Source organism: Thalassophryne amazonica, chromosome 20 (genome assembly GCF_902500255.1).
Source record: "Thalassophryne amazonica chromosome 20, fThaAma1.1, whole genome shotgun sequence".
Taxonomy (NCBI): Eukaryota; Metazoa; Chordata; class Actinopteri; order Batrachoidiformes; family Batrachoididae; genus Thalassophryne; species Thalassophryne amazonica.
Genome location: NC_047122.1, coordinates 68,632,886 through 68,659,719, shown reverse-complemented (window position 1 = coordinate 68,659,719; position 26,834 = coordinate 68,632,886). Strand labels below are relative to the sequence as shown.

At 42.6% G+C, this 26,834-nt stretch overlaps 1 protein-coding gene and 1 long non-coding RNA gene across 6 annotated transcripts in view; both read left to right on the top strand.

Moving 5' to 3' along the window:
- Positions 1 to 26,834, top strand: part of LOC117502014 (receptor-type tyrosine-protein phosphatase U-like) — a 689,797-nt gene that overhangs the window by 469,474 nt on the left and 193,489 nt on the right. For all 5 annotated transcript variants that reach the window (XM_034160998.1, XM_034160995.1, XM_034160994.1 and 2 more), the window contains 2 exons: positions 11,490 to 11,810; positions 16,657 to 16,766. In XM_034160998.1, the coding sequence (XP_034016889.1) occupies positions 11,490 to 11,810; positions 16,657 to 16,766 (431 nt within the window). The remainder of the gene's footprint in view (positions 1 to 11,489; positions 11,811 to 16,656; positions 16,767 to 26,834) is intronic.
- On the top strand, positions 4,313 to 10,930 carry LOC117502018. The gene is made up of 2 exons (XR_004558160.1): positions 4,313 to 4,346; positions 10,751 to 10,930. It is a non-coding gene; the product is annotated as an uncharacterized LOC117502018 (long non-coding RNA).

Here is a 26,834-nt window from a genome sequence, read left to right as displayed (position 1 = left end):
TTGTGGCCTTTTTGTGTATTGCAGTTTCAAAAGTTCAACCTTTGTATCCAGTCATTGGTCCAGTCATCCAGTCATTTCTTGCTTTATATGATGAATTGTATCACACAGGTAATGATATATTATTTATAGTATAGCCTACAGTATTTCTATAACAAATGTTTTTATATCATTTCTATTACATCATATTCTATTTCTAAATTTAAGTAACAAGGCTGAATGAAATGACGGCTTATTATGTCTAAAAAGTAATGTGACCTACTGTCAATAGATCGTACTTTTGATAAGCCTATGATAACTGTATTTCGGGAGAACTTTTCATAATGCTTCTTATAGTGTTAAAATGTATGTGTCTCCTGGTGCACATTGATCAGTAAAGGGACCAAAAAAAAACAAACCACACTGTCACAGCAGGCTTAATTTATTTTTCTCCTTCGATACCTGGTGGTGGCCTGGTCTTGGTTAAAAATGCCCGGCCTGAAAAATTTCCCTAGTCCAGCCCTGTTCAGGTCCTATCTCACTGGGCTGTGACTGTCAGAGAGAAGTTGGAGATATGAATTAGTGGCCAAACATGTGAATAAGTGACAAATTTGCAGCTGGTATCTCACTGAAGTGGCACAAATGACATGTCAGCACTTGCTGTTTGAATGTCAGCCATATTTTGCACGGACTCACGGTGAAGATCTCCACATACATGTTACATGAGTTGTTGGGTATTTTCTCCTCCAAACATTCTTAAAACCTTTGATAAGACAAACAGAGTCAAGAAACACCAGTGAGACAGAAAGTCAAATTAATCACGCGCGGAGTGCGGCCAGGCTGTACACCAAGGCTACACTAAAGTCTGGCCTGTGCTCCCTCTCTTTTATTAGAGATGCCCTCATTACATCATAAAACTTGTCCTAAGGGGGGGGGGACAACGCGAGACAAGTTTCTTCCCGTAACATAAACACATACGTCAATAAGCGCAGCTGTAAGGACAAACAGTTTCTTTCTTTTACTCTTATCGTCGGAGGTCAGCACATCTCGTTCGTCTGTTGCAGTTATCAGCTGTTGTGCATCTGCCTGGAGTGTCCTGGTCTTCACACTAAGCATCACGTCACAACAGTCAAAACAACCTTCAGGTCTATTACTCCCAGTTCATGACTGACCCCGTCATGCTTCACTCCCAGTCGTTAGCGGCTACAAAAACAAGTTGTATAATAATAATAATAAGTACATCCAGCTCTTCATTCCCAGTTCAGATTGACCCCAGCATGCTAAAACAAGGTTGAATAACACATACATTCTCGGGGTTAGGTGCAAACAGCACAACACCGTTTTCATAAGAAAGAAGACGAAGGTACAAATGTTTAACAGTGATAACATATATATATATATATATATATATAAAATCCTTAACATTTCCCACCTGTTTATCGCCTGTTAAACATATAGTAGGCATCACCCAGCTTAGTTAGTTAGTTTATTAACTTAGTTTATTCTGTCCACGTTTTTATTAATTGAACACCACCAACAGATGGAAGATTCGAATCCAGCTGCTATTTGATCAACCAGTTTATACTCGTCAGGCACTCCTCTGGGGACTCCTATTGCGTCAATATATGTTGGATTTCCTACTCCTTTCCAATCTCTTTTTACTCTATGTCTGGCTATGCCTTTCTGCCAATCCTCAGGAATAAGAGAGGCTGCATATGTCGTAACGTCTTCAGGGGTCATGGGTAACAATAATGATATTAATGCACAATAACCTGACACATTTCGTGGCAGTCTGTCAAAGATTCTGTTATCACCACACCACCACCATACATCACTTCGGCTGACTGGTATAAATGAACCGTTTTTCTGTATTGTTCGACTACACCACTTGTCTTATTACTTTTTCAGCTAAAGCTTCATAGGCTAAGAGTGTGTTAACTCATCACGTCAACAGTTCAAGCTTGAACTGGAGTTGTGAGCTTTTCAATATCATCATAATTCTCAGTACAGTCATTATAGTTTTCTCCACTAAGGTCTGACTGTTTCAATGCTTGATATTTTGGCATAGTTTGTTGGAAGGCCAGATTACACTGTACAAATGTATTTGACACCATTTTGCCAACCATTGTTTTGATATAAGGGATCACACAACACATGCAAAGTCCAATCAGAATTAGGACTATAATAACTGGTGTCACCATTTTCAATAGTAACTGCCAACATGATCCTGAAGTCAACCAGGACCAGGGATTCCACTGGTTCACGGCTAGGGTGTCTTTATGCATTGCATCACGAAGTTTATTCAGCTCTTCCAATGCGTCCTGCATATCCACTGAATGAATGGAGTCTGGGATGAAAGTACAGCATGTTGTGTTCAGCAGAACACAAATTCCTCCCTGTGAACCAGTAAGCAAGTCTAAAACCATGCGATTTTGCATCACCATGGTACGTAAAGCATCTATTTCAGTGTTTTGAGCTGCTACTATTTTTTTAGTTACATTCATGAACAGACCCAATCGATAATTCAGAGTTTCAATCATTAATGAATTTTTTCCCACTCCTATCCAGGGGAACAATGAATGTGCTATTTTATCTCCTACAGACCACAATTTTTTGGTCCTTTAGTACATCCGAGCCCCACATGTGATCATGTGGTAACACATCTGGGTATATCAATCTCCTCCGTCTGGTGCTGCCATTCTTCTCTGTGGAGGTCCTACCACATATGTATGGTCAGTCACCTGGGTAGGTGCACACACACCACCCCAATTTTGTGGGAGACTCATGTACAGTCTGGAACCACAAAGCCAATAGATGTCATCATACACCGGAGTACCATTTACAGGTGGTAGCAAAAACTTACTAACATAAGCACATGATTCATCCGTTCCCCATGGACAGGAGCCTGTATAATTACATCCCCGTCCAATGTGATGAAGATAAGTACCATCCACATATTATGTTTTGGCTAGGCTTAAATTATTTGATAAAACATATGTTTGGGTACACAGACGTTTCTTAATTTTACCTACAGTTTTATTCCCTGTCCCGTAAAAGCAATTTGGGAATGGCCGTTGTGATGACAATTTAACGTGATGATATTTTTGCGTTTCCCTTCAGTCTAGTCAATGGAGCAGCACTTGGGCACGCTTGTACGTCCTCTGTTGAAATCCCTATCATATAAGTGGTTGCACTGAGGCAAGTGGTGTTAGAACTGCCCCCGAAATACAGTTTGATTATGCATCCGTATGATAAGACATTCTGTCACCCTAGCAGGGTACGGTTTAGCCGTCAGAGCTGGGTGTGTTGAGGATATAGGTATTTGCGAACAAACATAACAATTAGTAACGTAATTCCATAGCCAATAAATGAACATATCTGTACCACATATTAGTATGGTATATATGAGGGTGTCCATCTGTCTCGTTCACATTATGAATAAACCTCTTCTGGCGTTGCTTGCGTTGTTCTCTGGCTCGGTCCACAGTGAGCTGCAATTCTTGGGTCAACCACCAGGCCAGGAATCCGAGGAGCACGAAACACACTAAGATCACAACGCAACCGGCTGCTCTACCAACAGTCCGGCAGCGGCGGCGCTGAGCACGTCGCTCCGGGGTCTGCTGTAGTTCAGTCATGATTGCTAGGATACAGTGTTGTTAACCACCTCACCTAATAGTGCAAGGATCTCCCTGCTTCACTGGCATTGAGACAATCTATTGCTAATTAAATAGACTCCCTTTGTAGCCAGACTTCCCCTTACACTGTGGAGGCCGCCAACACACGCTGTATCTTACAGTGATGTATCCACGTTGATCTCTCCGCTATCTTTACTGCAGTTGGTGTTGTTAACAGCACTTGGTATAGACCTTCCCAACGAGGACTGGACTCTGATGAACACCCAGTCTCCTGGCTAGACTACTGGAAGGCCGTCCTGTGGAAGATCAAAATTATTCGGCAGTAAATGTGTTTAAGTTATCTCTTTCTGTGTTAATGTCTTTTTCATAAAATTTGCTAATGTTTGTTCCTCATCTGCTGTTTTAGTATCCATGTCAAAATTGGTAGACGATATGGTCGTCCATAAAGTATCTCAAATGGTGTTAACCCTGATGGTGTTGGTGTTATTCTCATATACAATTTTACTAGGTCCAACATTCAATCCAGGTTCGTTTTGTCTCTTCTATACATTTCCTTAATCTTATTTTTATTGTGCCCTTTGTCCTTTCCACTAATCCGGCACTGTGTGGTTGATAAGCACAATGATTTTTGAGATTGACCTGTAGCGCTTCTCCTACGTATTGCACTATTGTATTAACAAAATGCGCTCCATTATCTGAATAAACTGTTTCTGGTATTCCAAATCATGGAATGATGTCTTTGCACAATGCCTTAGCCACTGTAAGTGCATCTGCATGTTTTGTAGGGAACAATTCTACCCATTTTGAGAAGGCATCAATTACGACTAAACAAAATTCCTTCCCTTCATGTTTACTCAGCTGTATATAATCCATGTGAATCACTTGAAAGGGATATTGTGGTGTTGGAAATTTGCCTCTTTGGGGTCTCAAATTGCCTTGTGAATTGTGTTTTGCACATGTCATGCATGCTCTACAATGCTGTTTTGCATATGCATCGAACCCATAAAGACAAAAAATAGATTGCAATTGCGATATCATACCCCCTGATGAGACATGCGTCACGCCATGGCTCATAATAGCTGCCCATTTAAACATATTTTTTGGCAATATGGGTTTCTTTTGTGGGCATACATACAAATCATTTGCATACGTAGCTCCTTTATTTATCCACATCTGTTTTTCTTTCAGTTGCCTGCTGTTGCATGTCAGCAAGCAGTGTATGACCTAAATGCAGATCTGGAGTGGTTTCCTGTACAACAAAAATAGAAGAAGCTGCTGCTGCCTCTTTTGCTGCTCTGTCAGCAAAATCATTTCCTTTTGAAATACTGTCAGAGCCCTTGGTGTGAGCCGCACATTTGCATATAGCAATTTGTTTAGGCAATTTCACAGCCTTCAGTAGTGCAGTTAGGAGTGTGGCATGAGTCACTGGCTTTCCAGATGATGTCACCATTCCACGCTCTTCCCACAGTTTTGCAAACACATGCACTGTGCTGAAAGCGTACTGGCTGTCTGTATAAATTGTTACAGCCGTACCTTTAAACAGATAGCAAGCTGCAGTTAAAGCAACTAATTCAGCTGCTTGTGCTGAAAATGAGGATGGCAATGAAGCAGAATCCAATACTTCTGAATTTGTGACAACAGCATATCCAGATTGTGTTTGTCCATAAGCGTTTTTAGTGGAAGAACCATCCACATACACAATTGTACTGTTTGGGATGGGTGTGTCCTGGAGGTCTGGGCGTGCTTTCGTACAGACCGTAGCTACATCAAGACAATTGTGCGGCTCACCATCCTCAGGTAAAGGTATCAATGTGGATGGATTCAATGTTGTACAGCGCTCTACCGTAAGGTGTGGTTGTGATAATAGCAAGGACATGCAAGAAAGATGTCTTGCTGGGGACAAAAGGCTCATGTTTGTCTGCAACAGAAGTGCAGAAACTGCATGTGGAACTTTCAGTGTCAACTGATGGAATAGAACAACATTACTGCTACTTTGAACAGCCATAGAGGCTGCAATAACAGCCTGTACGCATGGTGGTAGAGCACTTGCTACTGCATCCAATTTAGATGAGTAGTAGGCAACTGGCCTCAATTTTGAGTCATACACTTGTACCAAAACACTAGTCATGAACTTATTCTTACAATCAGCTGTTTGAATGAATGGTTTACTATAATCTGGTAGTGCCAAAACTGTAGATGACACTAATGTTTGTTTTACTTTTACAAAAGCTTCCTCAGCATCTTTGTTCCATTCCAACACGGTTGACATTGAAATATCATCCTTGTACATCAAATCAGAAAGTGGACTAGTCAATTCTGCATAGCAGGGAATCCATGCCCTGCAGTAATTAGTCAGTCCAAGAAATGACATCATCTGCTTTTTGGTTTGTGGTTTTGGAGCGTGCAAAATTGCTTCCTTCCTGTCAGACAGGATCGTGCGCCCTGTGGCTGATAATTCATGTCCTAAATATTTTACTTTATACCTACACAACTGAACTTTGTTTTTACTCACTTTGTGGCCATTATCAAATAAGAAACATAATAATGCTACTGTGTCAGTTATGCAGTTTTCTCGTGTGTCAGAGGCAATCAGAATGTCATCAACATACACTAATAGTTGGCTATCTGCCGGTGGAACGAAATTAGCTAAACATGCTGACATGACTTGAGAATAAATAGTTGGACTCTCTGCGTAACCCTGCGGTAATCTGGTAAATGTATATCGTTGTCCTTTAAAGGTAAAAGCAAACCAGAATTGACTATCTGGATGTACTGGCACAGAGAAAAATGCATTACTTATGTCAATTACTGAGAAACTATTAGAATTTGGTCTCAGCGAATTTAACAAGGTGTGTGGATCTGGAACACATGGTGCTCTTTTAATCACAGCAGCATTTACTGCCTGCAGATCTTGAATCATTCTCCACCCCACTGAGGGCGGAGCCTTTTTTACAGGAAATATGGGTGTGTTACATGGTGAATCTGGACATGGCACTATTACTCCTGCTGTTAATAAATCCTCTTTTACTGGCCTGATTCCTTCAATTGCATCAGGTTTCAATGGATACTGTCTTACACATGGTCTGTATTCTGTTTTTGGTCTTATAACTACAGGTTGTGCATTTTTTATCAGTCCTACGTCTGAAGGACCTGTTGTCCACAATCCTGATGGTACAGAAGAGAGAAGATCATCTTCTTCAGGACTCAACTGAAACACTCAGGATTGTGAAGTGGACACATCAATGTGTGTTCCAGCTGTCAGCACCAATGAGACATTAACTGGCACTTTATACAATTTAGTTGATGGACTGAACTCCGTTCGTGGTCCAACTCTGCTCCAATCAGTAGCTGACAAAGCTGTTATGACTGTCAGTCCCAATTCTTGCCATTCTGTCAAATATGGCTTACAAAGTGACACATGTAATGGCATACCTGTGAATCTCAATTTTAAAACATCTTCAGTGGCGCCTGTTACTGTTATGACAGCTGTTGAGTTGCCATCATGAATCAAATCGGTCATTGTCAGCTTCACAGGTGAAATATTTTTCAATTTGTTTTCATACACTGGTGTTCCTGGCAATATGCCACTATGGACTCTAAATACACTCTCAAATCTGCATCTAAACTCTGTCCATGGTTCTCCTTCTTTCTGAGTTGTCCTGGTAATTTCAGTATAATTTATCTTTGGTCCTAACACACCTTTTGCACGTGTAATCATAGCTTCCACTCTTGTTTTCAAGACTGGATCATCATGTGGCAATGGTACGCCATCCTGGTCTGCAGGATTCCAGTCTCCGCGTATCTGACTCCATTTTAGGGCCACATGCTTTCATCCACACCTGTTGGACTTCAGGTCCACTAAGGTGGTAAGAACTTCTAATGTTTTCTATATCCTGCATAAATCCCTCAATGTCGACATGTGGCGATGGTATCATGTCGACTGCTGCTTTGATATCATCAGCATTCCATGTTCGATATACGAGCATGGTTGATCGCTGTCCTGCTGTTCCTGCACGAGGATTTGGTACTTCTATCATAGGATAGGCACCTCCCTGGTCACTGTGTTCCACCATGGGAGGGGCTGTAGGCACTTTTGCTTGACTGCGTGTTTGTGGTTTTTCTGGTTTTTCACTTTTTACCTTAGGTTTTACTGCCAAATCATACTGTGGTGGCGGTACATCGTCATCCTCTGGTAGAGGAGGATATAAAGGTGTTGTTGTCACAGACGATCCAGCCGGCGGTGGTTGCTGAGGCTGTTCTGGTTCTCTGTGCTGAATTATCACATCTTCTTCTGCCTTACCTACAGCTTTCTTTTCCCTGCTTTCTCTAATCGTCGCTTCTCTGCTCCCTTCCGTCTCTTCTCTGCTTCCTCCTCCCAAAATGCCACTAAATCTGCCCCTACTTTCTGCATCTTTTCTCATCACCTTTATGTTGCTGTTCTAACTCCTTCTTTAGCTTCTGTATACTGATCAGGTTCAGTCGTCCGTCAAAGTCATGTTTATTTATCCAGGTCTCCAATTTCTTTGTTGCTTTTGGATTTTTTTTGCTTCCATAAATTTCCAGTCGTCAGTTGATAAATTTTCCTTATTTTTAGACGTCTTACCCCCCATTTTTATTATCCCTTGTTATAATTTGGACTTCAGACGGGGGCACACCTAGGGTGTTCTAAATCTGAAGTTTTCACACTTTCTTTGGACGTGACAATTAATTTGCCGTCGTGTGGTTGATTCCTTTCACCTCCCCGTAGGAAGCGGAATCACTTGCCTGCTGCTTCCACACGCACGGTTGTCACTAACGTTGTCCAAAGCATTACACTTTCACACAGTTATTTACACTTACACAAAACACTATTTACACATAGAAACACTTTTAATAATCGTACGCATATTCTTATGCCAGGGGAGCTCGCCCTCCCGTGAAATTTAACTAATGTCCTGCATTAGGGGACTCCGCCATCCCTGCCAAATTTAACTGCTTTTTTACAGTGCACGTATTTCTACCCGGGATTTCCTTTACGTATTAAAACAGAGGAGTCCGTATCCTCCTTCCGGAATTTAACTACGTGCGTCCCTCGCAACCGTAGAGGAGTCCGCCCTCCTTACAGAGTTTAACTGTGTTTCATTAACAGACGATTCTGTATCATCGCTTACGGAGTTTAACTGTTTTATGTGATCACTTTTATCCCCTACCGGTACGCGTATATAAACAGAGGAGTCCGCACCCTCCTTACAGAGTTTAACTGCTTTGCATTAACAGACGATTCTGTATCATCGCTTGCGGAATTTAACTGTTTTATGCGATCTGATCACCACTCACTCAGTACTGTTTACAAAGAAATTTTACTCACTGACTCGACTTCCTGTCTGTCTTCTTCGGGAAAATCTCGTCAACCAGACGATGCCAACGGTGGTCGACAATTGCAGACACGATCAATCGATCGGACCTTGGCCAAGGATTTACGTCTGGACTTGACGACCTCCGCTGGACACCTCCGGTATTGTTGAGATCCCGGACGAGCCCCCAGTCAATGTTGGGTATTTTCTCCTCCAAACATTCTTAAAACCTTTGATAAGACAAACAGAGTCAAGAAACACCAGTGAGACAGAAAGTCAAATTAATCACGCGCGGAGTGCGGCCAGGCTGTACACCAAGGCTACACTAAAGTCTGGCCTGTGCTCCCGCTCTTTTTATTAGAGATGCCCTCATTACATCATAAAACTTGTCCTGGGGGGGGGACAACGCGAGACAAGTTTCTTCCTGTAACATAAACACATACGTCAATAAGCGCAGCTGTAAGGACAAACAGTTTCTTTCTTTTACTCTTATCGTCGGAGGTCAGCACATCTCGTTCGTCTGTTGCAGTTATCAGCTGTTGTGCATCTGCCTGGAGTGTCCTGGTCTTCACACTAAGCATCACGTCACAACAGTCAAAAACAACCTTCAGGTCTATTACTCCCAGTTCATGACTGACCCCGTCATGCTTCACTCCCAGTCGTTAGCGGCTACAAAAACAAGTTGTATAATAATAATAATAAGTACATCCAGCTCTTCATTCCCAGTTCAGATTGACCCCAGCATGCTAAAACAAGGTTGAATAACACATACATTCTCGGGGTTAGGTGCAAACAGCACAACACCGTTTTCATACGAAAGAAGACGAAGGTACAAATGTTTAACAGTGATAACATATATATATATATATATATATATATATATATATATAAAATCCTTAACAGAGTGCTGCTCGAAAGCCACACGGCACTCAAACAACCTGATGAAGGTTGTTTGAGTGAAAGATTGGACAAAAACAAAAATTAAAAAATTGCATGGATCTAAGTGTGCAACAAATTCTTCTTCAACTCTGTTGTGTTGTTTTTCTTAGTGACTGAGTTTGGTGTAGAGTTTTAAAACTTAAAAGCAGTATATAAACTTAAAAAATATAAATAAGAGAAATACATATAAACTACAGCTATCACAATCCTGTGATTGTTTACATGTGGGACATGTCCTATCAACTTTCCATTTTTGTGGTGTTCATCCTTGACCTAAAATACATAAACATACCAAACAACAAATGTCAGCTCTCTGTGATGGAAGTCTCTCTCTCTCTCACACACACACACACACACACACACACACACACACAGAGGCCACTTGGCTTTTAATATACAGATAGCAAATGATGTGGATTAGACAGCAGATGACTGCAATATGGACACAGAAAAGGGATCTGGTCACTTTAATGTGGACAGTCCAGCAGTGAGATCTACGGAAGCCGACAGAGGACTTCATATAATCTTTTTTAATTCACCTTGTTATCCCGAGATAACGACATAATTAATTCAGGATCTCGAGAAAACAACACTTTTATTCCGTGATCTCGAGAAAACAGATAATTATTCCGTGATCTCGAGAAAACAACACTTTTATTCCGTGATCTCGAGAAAACAGATAATTATTCCGTGATCTCGAGAAAACAACAGTTTTATTCCGTGATCTCGAGAAAACAGATAATTATTCCGTGATCTCGAGAAAACAACACTTTTATTCCGTGATCTCGAGAAAACAGATAATTATTCCGTGATCTCTCTTCGTTGTCTGACACAGGGGGGCACAGGCAGCTCTGCTAGACATCTCAGTTGTTTTCTCGAGATCATGAAATAATTGTTTTGTTTTTTCGAAATCACGGAATAAAAGTGTTGTTTTCTCGAGATTCTGAATTAATTATGTCATTATCACGGGATAACGGTTTGTTTTCTCGAGATCTCTAATTAATTATGTCGTTATCTCGGGATAACAAGGTGAATTTAAAAAGTATTACAAAAAGGGCTTCTGTCGGCTTCCGTAGAGATCATATCAGATCAACTATACTTGAAATCAGTGGTGGGCACAGCTAACCAAAAAGTTAGCTTTGATAACTGGTAATCAGCTAACTGAAAAGTTATCTCAATAGGGCAAATAGGACTTCTTTGTGTCAGCAGGAATGGCTCCAGGTGTACAGTCAACAGAAACACCACATGCAGCAGACATCCTGATCAGATTCAGTGGAGATGCTGAAGTGGAAACACACTTTGGCTCCACAAATGACAAACACTAATGTTGAACTTATGAACAGACACCCTTTTACCTATTTTTGAGAATTGTATGATTAATTTTCCTGTGATAGACTGGCGTCCTGTCTCGGGTGTACCCACCTCTTGCCCTATGTCCACTGGGATAGGCTCCAGCTCCCTGAATTGGACTAAGTGGGTACAGAAAATAAATAACTGGATGAATATCAGATCAGAACAAAATACCTGATGATTATTTTGTTGTGAATGACTAATTGCTTAACTGACTGATTATTTTGCTTTCTTTTTCACTTCCTGTCTTTCTTAGAGCCTATGCGTGCCTTGAGAGGTCTGACTGCAACAGAGATCCAGCCCCGGCTACTGGCCCTTCAGTGGGAGCCGCTAGGCTACAACCTCACTCGCTGCCACACTTACTCCGTGTCTCTGTGCTACCGCTACTCCATGCCAACAGGGGGCAGCGGCGGCAACAATGCCACTGTTAGGGAGTGTCTGTCTGTGGAACATAACACGTCTCACTTCACCCTCAGAGATCTGCCACCTTTTCGCTCTGTGCACGTCCGGCTGGCATTGGCCAATCCTGAAGGCAAGAAGGACAGCAGGGAGGTCACTTTCCAGACTGAAGAAGACAGTGAGTGAACACTTTAACTATTTATGGCCTTGCACCTCCTTACCTGTCTGAAATTTTAACTCTGCGCACTTACAGTAGGACATTGTGGGCATCTGGCCAGCTTTAGTCAGATGTTCCGAGGTCAAAATATACATTCTGGGGTGATGGTGTTTTTGCGGTAGCAGAACCCAGACTGTGGAACAAGCTACCTAAATGGACTGCATTTGTATAGCACTTTTCGCTGGAGAATTATCAGGAATCATTACGCACGGTCAAGAATAGTGTTCCGCATTGTTGCGCGCTATTGTGCGTAACAGCGCATCATTAAGTTCTGTCACATTGTGAATGAGGTGAATTGTCTCCACACACACACCCATATTCATCCAACCGAATTTAGATCGCTCCAGTTTTTCAGAAGAACGTTGTGACTGCATGCGTTGTTGGGCTCTGTGCCATGGAGTGGTGCAGAGAGGAGGAGGACAGAGCCAGATGTGTGGCTTCATGCGGCTCTCGTCTGGCACATTTTCCCAAACATCAGGCACATGCAGCAGGTGGAACACCTGCAGGAGCGTGCTGAAGAGCACTGAAATTAGACTTTTAGCCGACTTGGTGTCAGTAATCAAACTGAATGCGGTGCAGCAGGGTTTAATTGTGTGCGCGCTTCTTCCTCCACCGGACTGGAGGAGGTGCAGAGATGTCTGGCTGCACGTGAGTCTCCTCTCGCTCCTCTGGTTGCTCAGACTCGTTCTCCCGCTCATCGGTTACAACAGCAGGTAGAACACCTGCAGGAGCATCCTGAGTAGCTTCAGCAGGAACTGTGGACCGACATTTGGAGCCGAGTTTAATTGTGTGCACGTGACAGAAAACTGATCCGTTGTGGCGAGCAGTGAAATGTGACGCTGCGTTACAAGTCGTGTCAAAACTTGACAGTTTCCGTGTCACTTCGTAATAACACGTGACTGTTTGGGCTCCAAGAACCATCACAGGAACCACTACGAACGTTGTCACGTTCTATTAAGGATCAATACTCATCAAGACGGATCAATACGCTCAGCTGCGACCTCCACAACATGAGATGAAATGAGGGTGGTGTGTGACATTTGTGGAAGATTTTTTGACAGACAAAAACACGCTCCACGAATATCAAGAATATCACACACCAACACGCACTATTAAGAAACCTGTTCAGAGGCGTTAAGTCACATTAAGAATGTCAGGAATGTGTCACGAATGACAGAAAAATGACATTCGTAACGTGTCTTGGTTATGTGTAAACGCACCGTTACACATAACCAAGACGCAACACATTCCTGCGCACAACAACGTGGAACACTATTCTTGACCGTGCGTAATGGTTCCTGATAATTCTCCGGCAACATGTGCCATTAATCGTAACGTATGGTAACAGGTTGCAGCAGTTCCTGAGGACACCTGACGCCTCTGCCCAGAATCATCACATTCGTGATCAGCGGCCAAGAATGTGTACTTCGTGGCATTCGTGACTTGTCGTCGTTATGTGTAAATGTAGCATTAGTGATTTTCCAGTCAGGCTGAGAGTTGAACAGAGGATCTTGTGGTCTCAAGCCCAACGCTTAACCACTAGATCATCACCTCTCAACTTAATGCAGTGTTCCTGACCAAGTACTTTTTAAATCTAAGTTAAAGACTTATTTCTTTAAGCTGGCTTTTAACGCCTTGTGGGGAGGTGACGTTCTGTTTTTATGTGCCGCTTTAAATTTATTGTACATGTATAATTCTTGTCAATCTGTGTTTTTACTGTTAAGCACTTTGGACACATCTGGTTCTCTAAAGCACTTTAAAAATAAATGGTGATTGTTTGATTGATTGATTTAACTACCATGGAAACAATACCACAACCCCAAGCAAGCACGTTTCCCTCGTGCATGCTCATGACACTTAAATTTTTTTACATTTCCATTATGTCGCTATCGTGCACTGATAATTTTTGTGTACTGTTCCACAGTTCTGTGCCTTTAGTCAGTTGGTACAAGTGGAAAAAACATACACTGACTCACTAAATCAGCAGGATCAGCGTAACTAATGGAAGATGGGCCGTCAAAAAACAGTCCAGTAGAACATTTATCGACTCAGCTCTTGTGGCTGCCAGAAAAATGGTAAAATGGATTTGCTCATCTTTGTATAATCTTTTCCTGTTTACATCAGAAGATTATCCACATTGTCATGCAAATTCCCCAAGAATGAGAGTACAGAAGGTCAAATACTCATCGCTATAGAGAAAAAGAGCAACTTTTCATTGCAAAAAAAAAAAAAAAAAGCCACTCTCCAATAGCTGTGAGATGAAGCAGGCGTGCTGCATCTACACATGAATACATGCTTGTTTGTGTGGAAAACCTTGTAAAAGTTTCATTTATAGCTAGGAGTAGTGGAGGAGAGCGAGAAACAAGCCGTGCTAGTAATTATCAGCACCTGCATGCCGGCGGATTCTGACACGCGGATTTAAATAAATGAATAACATGCAGGATGTTGCGTAATATTCTAATTGAACAGAGTTTTTATGGCAGAAGAGGAGATGACAAGATAATAGACGAGTGTTACGTGTCATATAAACAGGCTGTGGTTGTTTTCCTGTTCTCTTAATAATTTTTAACGTCAGCGCCAAAGGAAAGTTTGTTTTGGAGCCACAGAATGCAGGTCTGACAGTCTGACAGCCCCCCCCCCATCATTTTCACAACTACACAGTAACAACAACAATCTGCACTAAGTGAACTGCAGCCGCTGACAGTTTTGGCTGCCTGCTTCCTGCAGGGTTCAACATTCAGACATTGAGCTTCAGCTGCGATGGCTCTCTGCTGCTCGGAGGATCCACATTTGGCTGTCAGGGATTCTTGGAATTTCTTTTCGTACATTTTGCCTGCCTCATCTTCAGCTTGTAAGGTAAACAGACAGCTCGGAGAGCACTGCTGCTGCAGGGAGGAAATGGCAACTCATTCACTCTTTGTACAGCTAAGTAATGAAATGTTGCAGCTGCTTATTATTATTCATTACAGTCAGGCCCATAAGTATTTGGACTTTGAATGGGGCTGAAAGGATCTTTAGCTTGACCTCAAGGTGATTCAGAGAAATATGTCATGAACAATTTAAGAATTGCTGTCATGTTATTACAGAGTCCCTTCATTTTTAGAGTCCTGAAGTCATCAAACAAACTAAATCTAAGGATTATTATTAATACAAATCACTATTTTTACATTGTGTTTTGTAGACATTCTTTGTTACTTTTAAGAGCTGATCCCAAAAATTGAAAGTCATTTACCTTCACCACCTCTAGTCCATGCAACCTCATTATTCCATCATGTTCACTTTCATTCACACAGTTTCATTCCCCTTCTCTCCAGAACATATTTCCCACCTCTCCCCATGTCTCTCCACTGGCTCTGGACTCTTAACAAAGCTCACATAATCTGCAAACATCATAGTCCATGGAGACTCCTGTTTGAACTCATCTGTAAACCTGTCCATCGTCGTTTCAACTGTGTCAGAGCCGATGGTTGATCTAACTTACACCTTCAACGCGCGTGCAGTTCCTGCTGCACTTCTCCTCACTATGATACTGTCCTCACCTCCCTCACATACGCCTGTCAGCCTTCTCTCTGTCTCATATTCTTCTTTCAGATGTTCTCATACTGTTGTGGTAGTTGTGGTATTACCACTCCTCCCTTGGCACCATGTCATAGCCTTCCTCTAAATCCACAAACACACAGTGCATCTCCTTTAGGTCTTCTCTGTACTGCTTCATCGGAGAAAACACTATATCATGGTGCTGTTTCTCAGCATGAAACCATATTTCTGCTTGTAGAGCTTTGCCTGTTTTCCTAACCCCAGCTTCTACTACTCTTTCCCATAACTTCCTTCTGTGGCTGATTAACTTTATGCCATATACTTATTGCAGCTCTGCCCATCACCACTTATTCTTAAAAATCAAAAAGAACACTTCTTCACTCTTCATGCATCATCTCAATTTCCAAGATTTTATTCAACAATCTGGATAAAAACTCCACTGTCATCTCTCCTAAACATTCCCATGCCTCCATGTATGTTATGTGGTCCAACTGCCTTTCCACTCTTCATCCTCTTTATGGCTGCCCTCACTTCATCCTTACTAATCTGTCGCACTTCCTGATTTACTCTCTCTGCATCATCAAGGCTTCTCTCTGTCTCATATTCTTCATTCATTATCACCTCAAAATACTCCCTCCACCTTCACATACATACTCTCTAAGTGCTTGAACATGAAGTTCCTTGACACAGAAATGAGTAGATGTTGCTTGATTTTCCCATATTTTTCTCCATTCTGAAACTGCAGGAAATCCATACATTACACCAATTTTTGCATTAACATGCCCAACATCCCATCATTTTGAAACTTTATAGTGAGGGTTAGGGTCCAGCCAACAACCCGCTGTGTTGAGATGTGTCTGATTTACAATGTGATCAACATGCAATCACTGGCTGTCAGTCAAAAAACTGGGATATTGAATGCCGCCCCTCTCATATGTTGCTACGCTAAGGCCCCCCCCCCCCCCCCCCAAAAAAATAATGCTTGTGCAGGTGGTTAAGTGAATTAGAAGAACAGACTGTCACTGTGTGTTATCAGTCACACAGAGCCACAGTCTCCATTCATCATGAGGGCTGGGCGGGACTCACTCCAGCCACCTCTTTCATCAATTCCCTCCATTTTCCGGCCTCCTCTAGCTTTCTCTTTCTTGATGTCTTTTCTCTCTGTCAGAGGTGTTTTTTACCCCCTGGCATTCCCACACAAGAGTCTATTAACTCGAGACCCAAGCAAAGTGTTTGTTTCAGAGACGGCTATTTTTCTTTCCTGCTGCAGTTCCTGGCGGCATCGCTCCAGAGTCCCTGACCTTCACCCCGCTCGATGATATGATCTTCCTCAAATGGGAGGAGCCTGTGGAGCCTAACGGTCTCATCACCCAGTACGAGGTATGCTACCTAAGCCTTGTTAGTCATGCATGAACAGTGAAGGAGTGGTGAGAGCAGCTGTCTTTGTATCGTGCTAATCCTCTCAGGTGTGGGATGTTGTTTTCTTCTTGCCAAAATCTGTTTTGCTCATCCCTTGTTCCAGGGAAGACTCAAAGTGTGGAAGAGTCTTTTCTGCACCACACCACACTGCTCTCCCTCTTGATTTCCTTGGGCTTGTTTTCTTCTTTTGTTTCCCCGTGCTGGTTTAGAACGTGTGAACATAAAGCCGTGACGCAGGTTTGGACCCCCTTTTCACAGTTCATGAGATTTACTGTACGTGTTCACATGGTAATAAAGCTCTGGCACAGGCATCACGCTTTAATTACAAATGGGGCAAACAGCCTAATTACTTATTTAGACCAGAGATTTTGCCACATGGGGACAACTGTAAACATTTCTAATGATTTACTGATGGAGCTATATGATCTGTAGACCTCTGCCACACCGGTTTTATAGGGTTTTCTGTAAGACAGCCCCCACTTTTGTAAATACATGGAGCCTGATGGTATTCACTGTGAAATGAGTGCATATGGAGCCTCGTGCCGTACACTCAAACATTTCAAGGTACGTCAAATCAAAAACAAAAGTAGACCTATAGCGTGAAAATGCAAGTGAACTCAACTTGAAGAATGCCTTTGTTTCAACTAAGAAATAAAACTTGAACTCTTTTTGTTTAACACATATTGTGTGAAATTTTGTTCCAATTTCAATAAATACGACCAATCTGCAGTACATAACTATTTGATTGTGATTCAGCTGTTATGTGTCGGACGCAGCTCGGAGAACCGACCAGCGTTTGAAGGACCCAGTATGAAATAAGCAGAGCACGGTTCAAAGGCTAACGGAATTTAATACATAACAGTGATAATATAATAACAAAAGGTGCGGCCTGGCGTGGTGCGCTCCCAGCAGCGCTAACGGTCCGGAGCCAGAAGCTGTTTCGGACCCAAGGACCCCGCCGACACCCCCCGGTGGCCGCAACAACCGAGGTCTGTGAAAGAAGGAACCATTATGTGAGTCCACACTCTACACACAGAACACTTAAAGGTGTACAAACAGCAAACACTTCCTGGCTTAATTACTGATCAGCTTCCCAACCTGCAGGCATGGAACATCCAGTTCACAAAACTCCACCGCAGTGAAAGCTGATACATGACTAACAAACAGCTCAATACAATAAGGTGTGAGGGACACCACATTTACTGACTGTATAAATGTTAGTCACAAAATCTAACGTACCTCAGGAAGTGTGCTGACGAGCGTGAAACCTCACCCCCTCCTCTTTCACAGACTGTGCATCAAACCTGGACGTTCTCAGCATCCGCTGTTGATGAGATGGCTCCCGAGACGACGATCTCACCCGTCTGGTCACAAGGTCGTGTCTCTGGCAAATACACACTGTGCACTCCAGTCTTAAATGCCAACATGTTCCAATCCATCCAGTTGCACCACAGCTGTGAGTCCTGACGAGTCGCAGGTGATCAGGGTGAGGTCCTGACAGCCTCACAGTCCCACTCAGACACAGCCACTCAGTCCCAAACGCACGCCACCTGGGAGGAAAACCAAAAGACAGAAACAAACCAGCAGCCAGGCCCCCCCAGCCATATAACAGTACCCCACCCCTCACGGGAAGCCTCCCGGCGGACCACACACACCTGGCCCAGGAGAAACACCCCCCTCCAGGGACCATGGCTGGAAACCGTGTCTGCGTTCATCCTCCAACAGACTGGTTGAACTGGCTGCATCTTTGCCCTTGTTTCTGACAGTCTCTTAGCACAGGTGTGGCCAGGAGTTCCTACACCTGTGCGGTCAGCCTTATCCCAACTATGTGTAATTAGTCATAAAACAAACACAACAACCAAACACCCCCCCCTCCCCCAGGGGACCGTCCCATCAAACCCCAGGGAAGGGGAGGAAAAGAAAACAACCCAAAACTTGAGCTTACAAACAAAATACTAAAAACCCCCCCCCCCCCACTCCCCAGAGGACCGTTTTCATCAAACCCCAGGGAAGGGAGAAAAGAAAAACCCACAACTTGAGTTCACAACACACAAATGCCCAAAATTACCCCCCCTCATCCCACCAACACGGACACGTAGGACCAACACCCCCCAGAGGGCCTCCCGCAGCTCCAGGATGTAATAACCACGGCCGAGGTCCCTCTGGGATCCAACGTCACCCACGGGGACTACCAGCGCCTCCCAGAGGACCACTCGTCAACCCCAGGAGACGCCTCCCCTCATGACCAATGGACCCAGCCACGGGCCGTCCACGGCTAGATGGCCCACAGCCCTTTTCCCCCCAGAGGACACCACAGTCAAACCCTGAGGGCGGAAACTGGGGGGGGGGAAACAAAAAGATACCCCAAACCCCCCCCCTCCCCTCCCGGGTGCAGAGGCTACCTGGGAAACACCCAGCACAACCTAACTGCACCCCTCCAGCAATGCCGACACTACGGCACACCCGGCTGGAGTCAGAGGAGAAGAGAGGGCATAACAAAAAACAAAAAGAGAAAAAACAACCCAAGTACCACCCCATCACCCCCCCAGGGGACTGTTCCATCTAACCCTGGGGATGTGAAACAAAAGAAATAAAAGGAAAAACAACAGACCAACCACAGTTGCTTGGGTCCCTTTTTTGTTGTTTTTTTTTGTTGTTGTTGTTGTTCTTTTCCAGACAGGCTGCAGGGTCACAACCCCAGACAAATAGTGGACAACAAAAAATAAAATCCCACACAAAAACCAACTCAAAAAACACCCACACAAAATGAACTAACACAAAACTAATCAGTGAGTTATACCGTCAAGCTCAACCAAATGGAACACACCTGTTCCTACTCAAGAGCTTGACGGGTAACGTGATTCAGTCACCACAAGGGGGAGCCAGAGTGCTAAAATGAAAAAAACCCCTTTGGCGACAGAAAAAACAACGAGCTGCTTTTATGTGCGCAGCTGAGTGCAACACACAACCAAAATGTGCTCAACTAAATAACGCCGGAGCTGATACAACAGACGCAGTAGTTACCTTTATCTGGGGAAACGGGGCTACGACTGTAACACAGGAAGCCCAGCGACCCGTGCTAACAGAGCTCCGCCGTGCGCGTGAACCCATTACAAACGCACTCTTGCAGTCCAGTTTACACCTCTTATCCGGTCGGAGCGTGACGCGAAGCGTCGCCAGTCACACTCCACCACGACCCACGGATAAGGCACAACACAGGAACACGGCTGCAAATGAGAGCACAATATCAGTAGCCAGTAATGGGTTCTCAAACACGCACCTTCCGGGCGGAGAGCCCCGCAACTGATCCGGATAACCACTGAACGTCTGCTGCCGCCTTCCCGGCGCGTTACCGTCTCTGCTACCGCGGGTCCATGATGTTTGGCCAGAGGACTACTGTTATGTGTCAGACGCAGCTCGGAGAACCGACCAGCGTTTGAAGGACCCAGTATTAAATAAGCAAGAGCACGGTTCAAAGGCTAACGGAATTTAATACATAACAGTGATAATATAATAACAAACAGGTGCGGCCTGGCGTGGTGCGCTCCAGCAGCGCTAACGGTCCGGAGCCAGAAGCTGTTTCGGACCCAAGGACCCCGCCGACACCCCCCAGGTGGCCGCAACAACCGAGTCTGTGAAAGAAGGAACCATTATGTGAGTCCACACTCTACACACAGAACACTTAAAGGTGTACAAACAGCAAACACTTCCTGGCTTGATTACTGATCAGCTTCCCAACCTGCAGGCATGGAACATCCCGTTCACAAAACTCCACTGCAGTGGAAGCTGATACATGACTAACAAACAGCTCAATACAATAAGGTGTGAGGGACACCACATTTACTGACTGTATAACTGTTAGTCACAAAATCTAACGTACCTCAGGAAGTGTGCTGACGAGCGTGAGACCTCACCCCCTCCTCTTTCACAGACTGTGCATCAAACCTGGACGTTCTCAGCATCCGCTGTTGATGAGATGGCTCCCGAGACGACGATCTCACCCGTCTGGTCACAAGGTCGTGTCTCTGGCAAATACACACTGTGCACTCCAGTCTTAAATGCCAACATGTTCCAATCCATCCAGATGCACCACAGCTGTGAGTCCTGACGAGTCGCAGGTGATCAGGGTGAGGTCCTGACAGCCTCAGCAACACAGCCACTCAGTCCCAAATGCACACCACCTGGGAGGAAAACCAAAAGACAGAAACAAACCGGCAGCCAGGCCCCCCCAGCCATATAACATCAGCAATCTTTTAAGGAATAATTTTCAAAGTTTCTCAAAGAAGCAGCTACCATCTCCCCAGAACACCATATTTTTTTTCCTTTTGCTGCTAACTTACAAACCCAAGTGCAATCAAAATGCACAAGTCTCAAATAGTCAATGCAATGAACTAGTCTAAGTTTAAATTTCTTAAACTTAGACAACTACGTTGAATGTCCAAAACATCTCAGAGCTCTTTGAGTCAAAGAGAAGAAGTGGTTGGGCATAAATTAAATGGGGTTTTAATCTTTAACAGTATATAGTCATGTCCCAGAGCAGGTGGACAATGACACAGTTTGTGTAATTTTGCCTCTGTGCATCACCACATTAGAGCTGAAATCAAATCATCAAGATGTGCCTGTATAAAGTTTCATCTGTATTTCAAGGGGTTAAAAAAACGCAATTACATTTAGGAGTAACTAATGAAAGTCAATAGTCGACTAGTTGGATAGCATTAGTCATCAAAGACTACTCAATGACCAATCTTCACAGTATATTAATAAAGTAAAACTCCAAATTGTCTTTAACTTAAAACAAAAATAAAATCAACTTCAGAACTGTAAGGTAAAAACATGGCAGCAAATTGCATGGAAACAATATTTGTGGGACTACTCAATGCAAAAATATTTATTCTAAGCCCTTAAGTGAACTGAGTGTTGGCTTCTGGTGGATGCTGACCTGTGCGTGGTCCTCCTTGGTCTTTGTCGTGGGTGCAACAGTCTCTTCGATCCTGTTGATAGCTCTGCTGGAAAATCTGAATTACCTGACTACTCAGCTACAGCAAAACAAGTTGACTAGCCGGGTATTTGCTTAATGAGTATTATGACGAGTCATGCCAACCCTAAATTTTATACATAGTCTCCATTTTCACAAACTATAAATAATTGGACAAACTAAATATGTGGGTTATTTTAAATGCAAAACACCACTTTGCAGCAATTTTACTTTAGACATCAGGGGATGGATGCATGATTATTTCCAAGTCATCAAATATGTGTTGGACTTTATTTACACCAATTATTAACAAACACAAACAATATGGTAGTGCATGCTAAGTCTGCCTGGAATAGAAAGTTTCTTAAAAACTGATTGACCATGCAAGATGTAGAAGGAGTGTGGAAAGCCACCAAGACACCCACACAACTCTGAAGGAGTTACATGATTCTGTCACTGTGATAGGAGAAACTGGATTTCTAAATGGTCACCTATTTGCACAATTCCTCCCACAACTTTGCGCACTCGATGAAGGAAGCATGCTAAATTGACACCATGCTGTACTTTGTGCATTTGGCAGATACGATTCTTATTGCTCACTGTTCGTACCTTAGCATGCAGGTGTATTTGCAAGTGCAGTGGAGTTTGTGCATGTTTTTACACATGCAAACCTTTAGTAAATCAGTTCCTATGTTTCCAGTGTCATTAACCTCTGTGATACTGCTCCTGTAGATCTGCAACACTAAAATATGGTTTTGTTAACTGTATAAAAGAGTCTGAGCTCAGCAATGACTAAATAGTTGGTGAAAGAGATTGAGGGGGTTTTATAGCTAATAGAAAAGTAAAATCAATTACACAGTGACAGTGAAGATGAGGGCAATTAACTCTTTTCCCATAATTCACCCAGTTCTTCTCTGTGCTAATCAATAACTAATATATCACCTTGTCCCAGCCTGTCATTTATAGCCATCGTTGGGCCGTTCATCCAGCCACTTTCATAACCATTTATCCTGCTCAGGGTCACAGCAGGCTGCATATCAGCCCATCCCAGCATGCACTGGGTGCTAAGGAGGAAAACTTACTAAAATGTCAGTACATTAAAAGGCTACATACTTCATCCAACAAGCTTCTGAGAAGAAACAGAACCTTCAGCTTTGACAGTGGGGGGAAAAAAGGTTTATACTATATACCTGACTTCTCAGATTTCTCAGTTCTGACACATTTACAGTGGTGAAGCTTGTGTGTTGATTGACTGGGCGTGAGGACAGACTCATTTTTCCTGTCCCCTAGTGAACGTTCATGATTGACCTAAAAACAGGCCTGTTTTATGGACCTGAGTTCAGTTTCCTTCAATCATTGTAACATGACTTCAGTACCGTTGTGGCTTTACTGGATAAAATCATCTTAAGCTCATTCCCAACTGGAACAGGTTTCCCAAAAACATTTTCAGGTTTAAGTAAGTAATGTTTATTTATATAGCACCTTTCACAGACAAGGGAAGTCACAAGGTGCTTCACAAAAGGCACACACAGATTAAAAATGGGTTTTATAAACCTTTATACCAAAGAGACATTTAATAAAAGTGTCACAACTAAAGAGGCTGATTAATATTATGTGCCTGCTGACTCCTTGTAGAAGCTCTGTGTGTTTTCAGAGATTCTGGAATCTTCAGCAGCACCCAAGAATGACAGGATTAATGTTTTTGTTTTGGTTTCCTCAGCTACATTTTTGGACTAAACCTTTATTAAGTCCAACAGTGACCCAAGGAGGCATCTTTGAAGCAGCAACTTTGCAATATATTTTTTTGAGTGCAATACCTCATACATCATTTTCGTCATCTAAAATTTAATATACGAGGTCTGTCAATAAAGTAACGGTCCTTTTTATTTTTTTCAAAAACTATATGGATTTCATTCATATGTTTTTACGTCAGACATGCTTGAACCCTCGTGCGCATGCGTGAGTTTTTCCACGCCTGTCGGTGACGTCATTCGCCTGTGAGCACTCCTTGTGGGAGGAGTCGTCCAGCCCCTCGTCGGAATTCCTTTGTCTGAGAAGTTGCTGAGAAACTGGCGCTTTGTTTGATCAAAATTTTTTCTAAACCTGTGAGACACATCGAAGTGGACACGGTTCGAAAAATTAAGCTGGTTTTCAGTGAAAATTTTAACGGCTGATGAGAGATTTTGAGGTGATTCTGTCGCTTTAAGGACTTCCCACGGTGCGAGACGTCGCGCAGCGCTCTCAGCCGCCGTCGTCAGCCTGTTCAAGCTGAAAACCTCCACATTTCAGGCTCTATTGATCCAGGACGTCGTGAGAGAACAGAGAAGTTTCAGAAGAAGTCGGTTTCAGCATTTTATCCAGATATTCCACTGTTAAAGGAGATTTTTTTAATGAAAGACGTGCGGACGGGTCCGCGCGTCGGGACGCAGCCGCCGCGATGCTCCGCCACAGGAAAAACACCTCTGTTGAAAGCCTTAAGAACAAGTTGGAACATGTCCTGCCTGTTAAACAATTTCTCATATACTCACTCCACTGAAAGCCATCAAAAGCCGCCTGGATTTTACAAATGGTTATCAACACGGAGGTGTTTTTCCTGTGGCGCCGCACCGCGTCGGCTGCGTCCCGACGCGCGGACCCGTCCGCACGTCTTTCATTAAAAAAATCTCCTTTAACAGTGGAATATCCGGATAAAATGCTGAAACCGACTTCTTCTGAAACTTCTCTGTTCTTTCACGACGTCCTGAATCAATAGAGCCTGAAATGTGGAGGTTTTCAGCTTGAAACAGGCTGACAACGGCGGCTGAGAGCGCTGAGCGACGTCTCGCACCGTGGGAAGTCCTTAAAGCGACAGAATCACCTCAAAATCTCTCATCAGCCGTTAAAATGTTCACTGAAAACCAGCTTAATTTTTCGAACCGTGTCCACTTCGATGTGTCTCACAGGTTTAGAAAAAATTTTGATCAAACAACGCGCCAGTCTCTCAGCAACTTCTCAGACAAAGGAATTCCAACGAGGGGCTGGACGACTCCTCCCACAAGGAGTGCTCACAGGCGAATGACGTCACCGACAGGCGTGGAAAAACTCACGCATGCGCACGAGGGTTCAAGCATGTCTGACGTAAAAACATATGAATGAAATCCATATAGTTTTTGAAAAAAATAAAAAGGACCCTTACTTTATTGACAGCCCTCGTACACACATGTTTAAGTCTGGTTAGTTCAGAATAATAATTTATTTGCGCACAACGCAGATACATACTAGTGCTTCACGATATTATGTGATTAAAAACAAAAATAATCATTTAGAACACAGTAGAATTCAAAAATAGCAATGGTCAGTATTATTAAAGTTTACTTACAATTAGGGCCACCCAACAACTATTTTATCAGTTAATATATTGATTAATCTATTAATCTATACATCAATTGATTATTTTTTTGAATGATCTATTTTTATTACTTGAGTAATATAACAATAAATTTACCAAAGTTTTATTTTAAAAACTTGTCATTTATATCACAATATTTTATTCAATTGTTTTCTCTTTTAAACTAAAAAATGTGGCATAGTTTACACTACTGAACATTACTCCACAACAACAAAAGCCCAGTCTGTCCTGGCCATTTGTCTTTTACAGTAAGACATGCACTGCAACCTATCTTTAGCAATCTAACAGTGAAGTAAATTCAAAGATAAAATTTGTCACTTTTACAAGTAGTAAGAAATGTGTAACCTCAATTGTAAGTGCAACAGACCATCTTACAGTAAAATATTTGGAATTATGTTTCATGTGCTCTGACATGACACAGCACAGGACTGAACCTGAATGGTTGCATTCTGAACCATCTCCACACCTCTGGAAAGTTTAAGAGGCAAATCTGAAAATAGAACATTACAGTAGTCAATCCTGGATGTCACAGAAACATGAACCAGAATCTCAGAATAAGATGCAGGCATAATTAGTCTAATCTTGGCAGTATCACAAAGATGAAGGAATACAGTGTTTGGGACCTGCCTGTTATTTGTATAATAGGAAGAAAAAAATAATCAAACCAGGATCCCAAACTCTGAGTGTGTTTAATAACCCTGCTACACAGAAACAGAGTGAGATGATTAAATATATATTCAGTTTTCAGCAATGGTGAGTTAGATGACAACCAATTCGTCCCTGTGACCAGCCAAGCCTCTAACATTGCAGTATTGGCTCTGTTACTCACATCACAGCTGCAAATGCTTAGTATAGTTGTGAAAATTTATCCCAAATAATCATTCCCAGGGAAGCCAATTACAAAGAAAACAACAGTGGGCCAAGAGCAGACCCTTGAGGAACTCCATATTTAAGAACAGAATATCCTGAGGACAAAGGCTGTACAAAATTCAGAAGTGAATTAACAATGACTCTTGAATTTCAATTCACTTCTTTAATTTGAGTTGAATTTTGAACTGCAGTCACAAACAGGATGCAGAATTACAATTCTAAATTTCTGAATTTTGCAATTTTGAGTAAATAGGACCTGAGCCACAAAAAACACCCAACCTGAAATACCAAAGAATTTCTTGAGTCAATTCAACATAATCATGTAATTAACTATGTTGAATGCAGCACTAAGGTCCAACAACAGCACAGACACTGAAACACTCAGGTGAATAAGTTATATGTTTACACACTGACATTCATTTACATGCTTCACAGTATCTTAGTGTTTTACATAATATCTTGTGTCTAACCCTGACTCTAATGTGATCAGCACCAAGGACAGCTCACGTAAAGAAGTGCATTAATGTGTATTTTCTCTTAAGAGCAGCTTTGCAAAGTATGTTTTAAACATTACATTGTTAATTTTAAATTTTATGATTACAATCTTTTTGATTTGTACAAAATGCAACTACTCAGTTTGTTGCAAAACATAGCTTGTTGATGTGTTATGGGGTGGATTCAACCTACACCGTGTTGTGCAGTGAGATCCAGACTAGTATGAAATTGTTTTTTGTTTTTTAACAAGGAGTTTTATCCTTACAAAGGAAGGGAAGGATAGACTAGATTGCCCCAATTA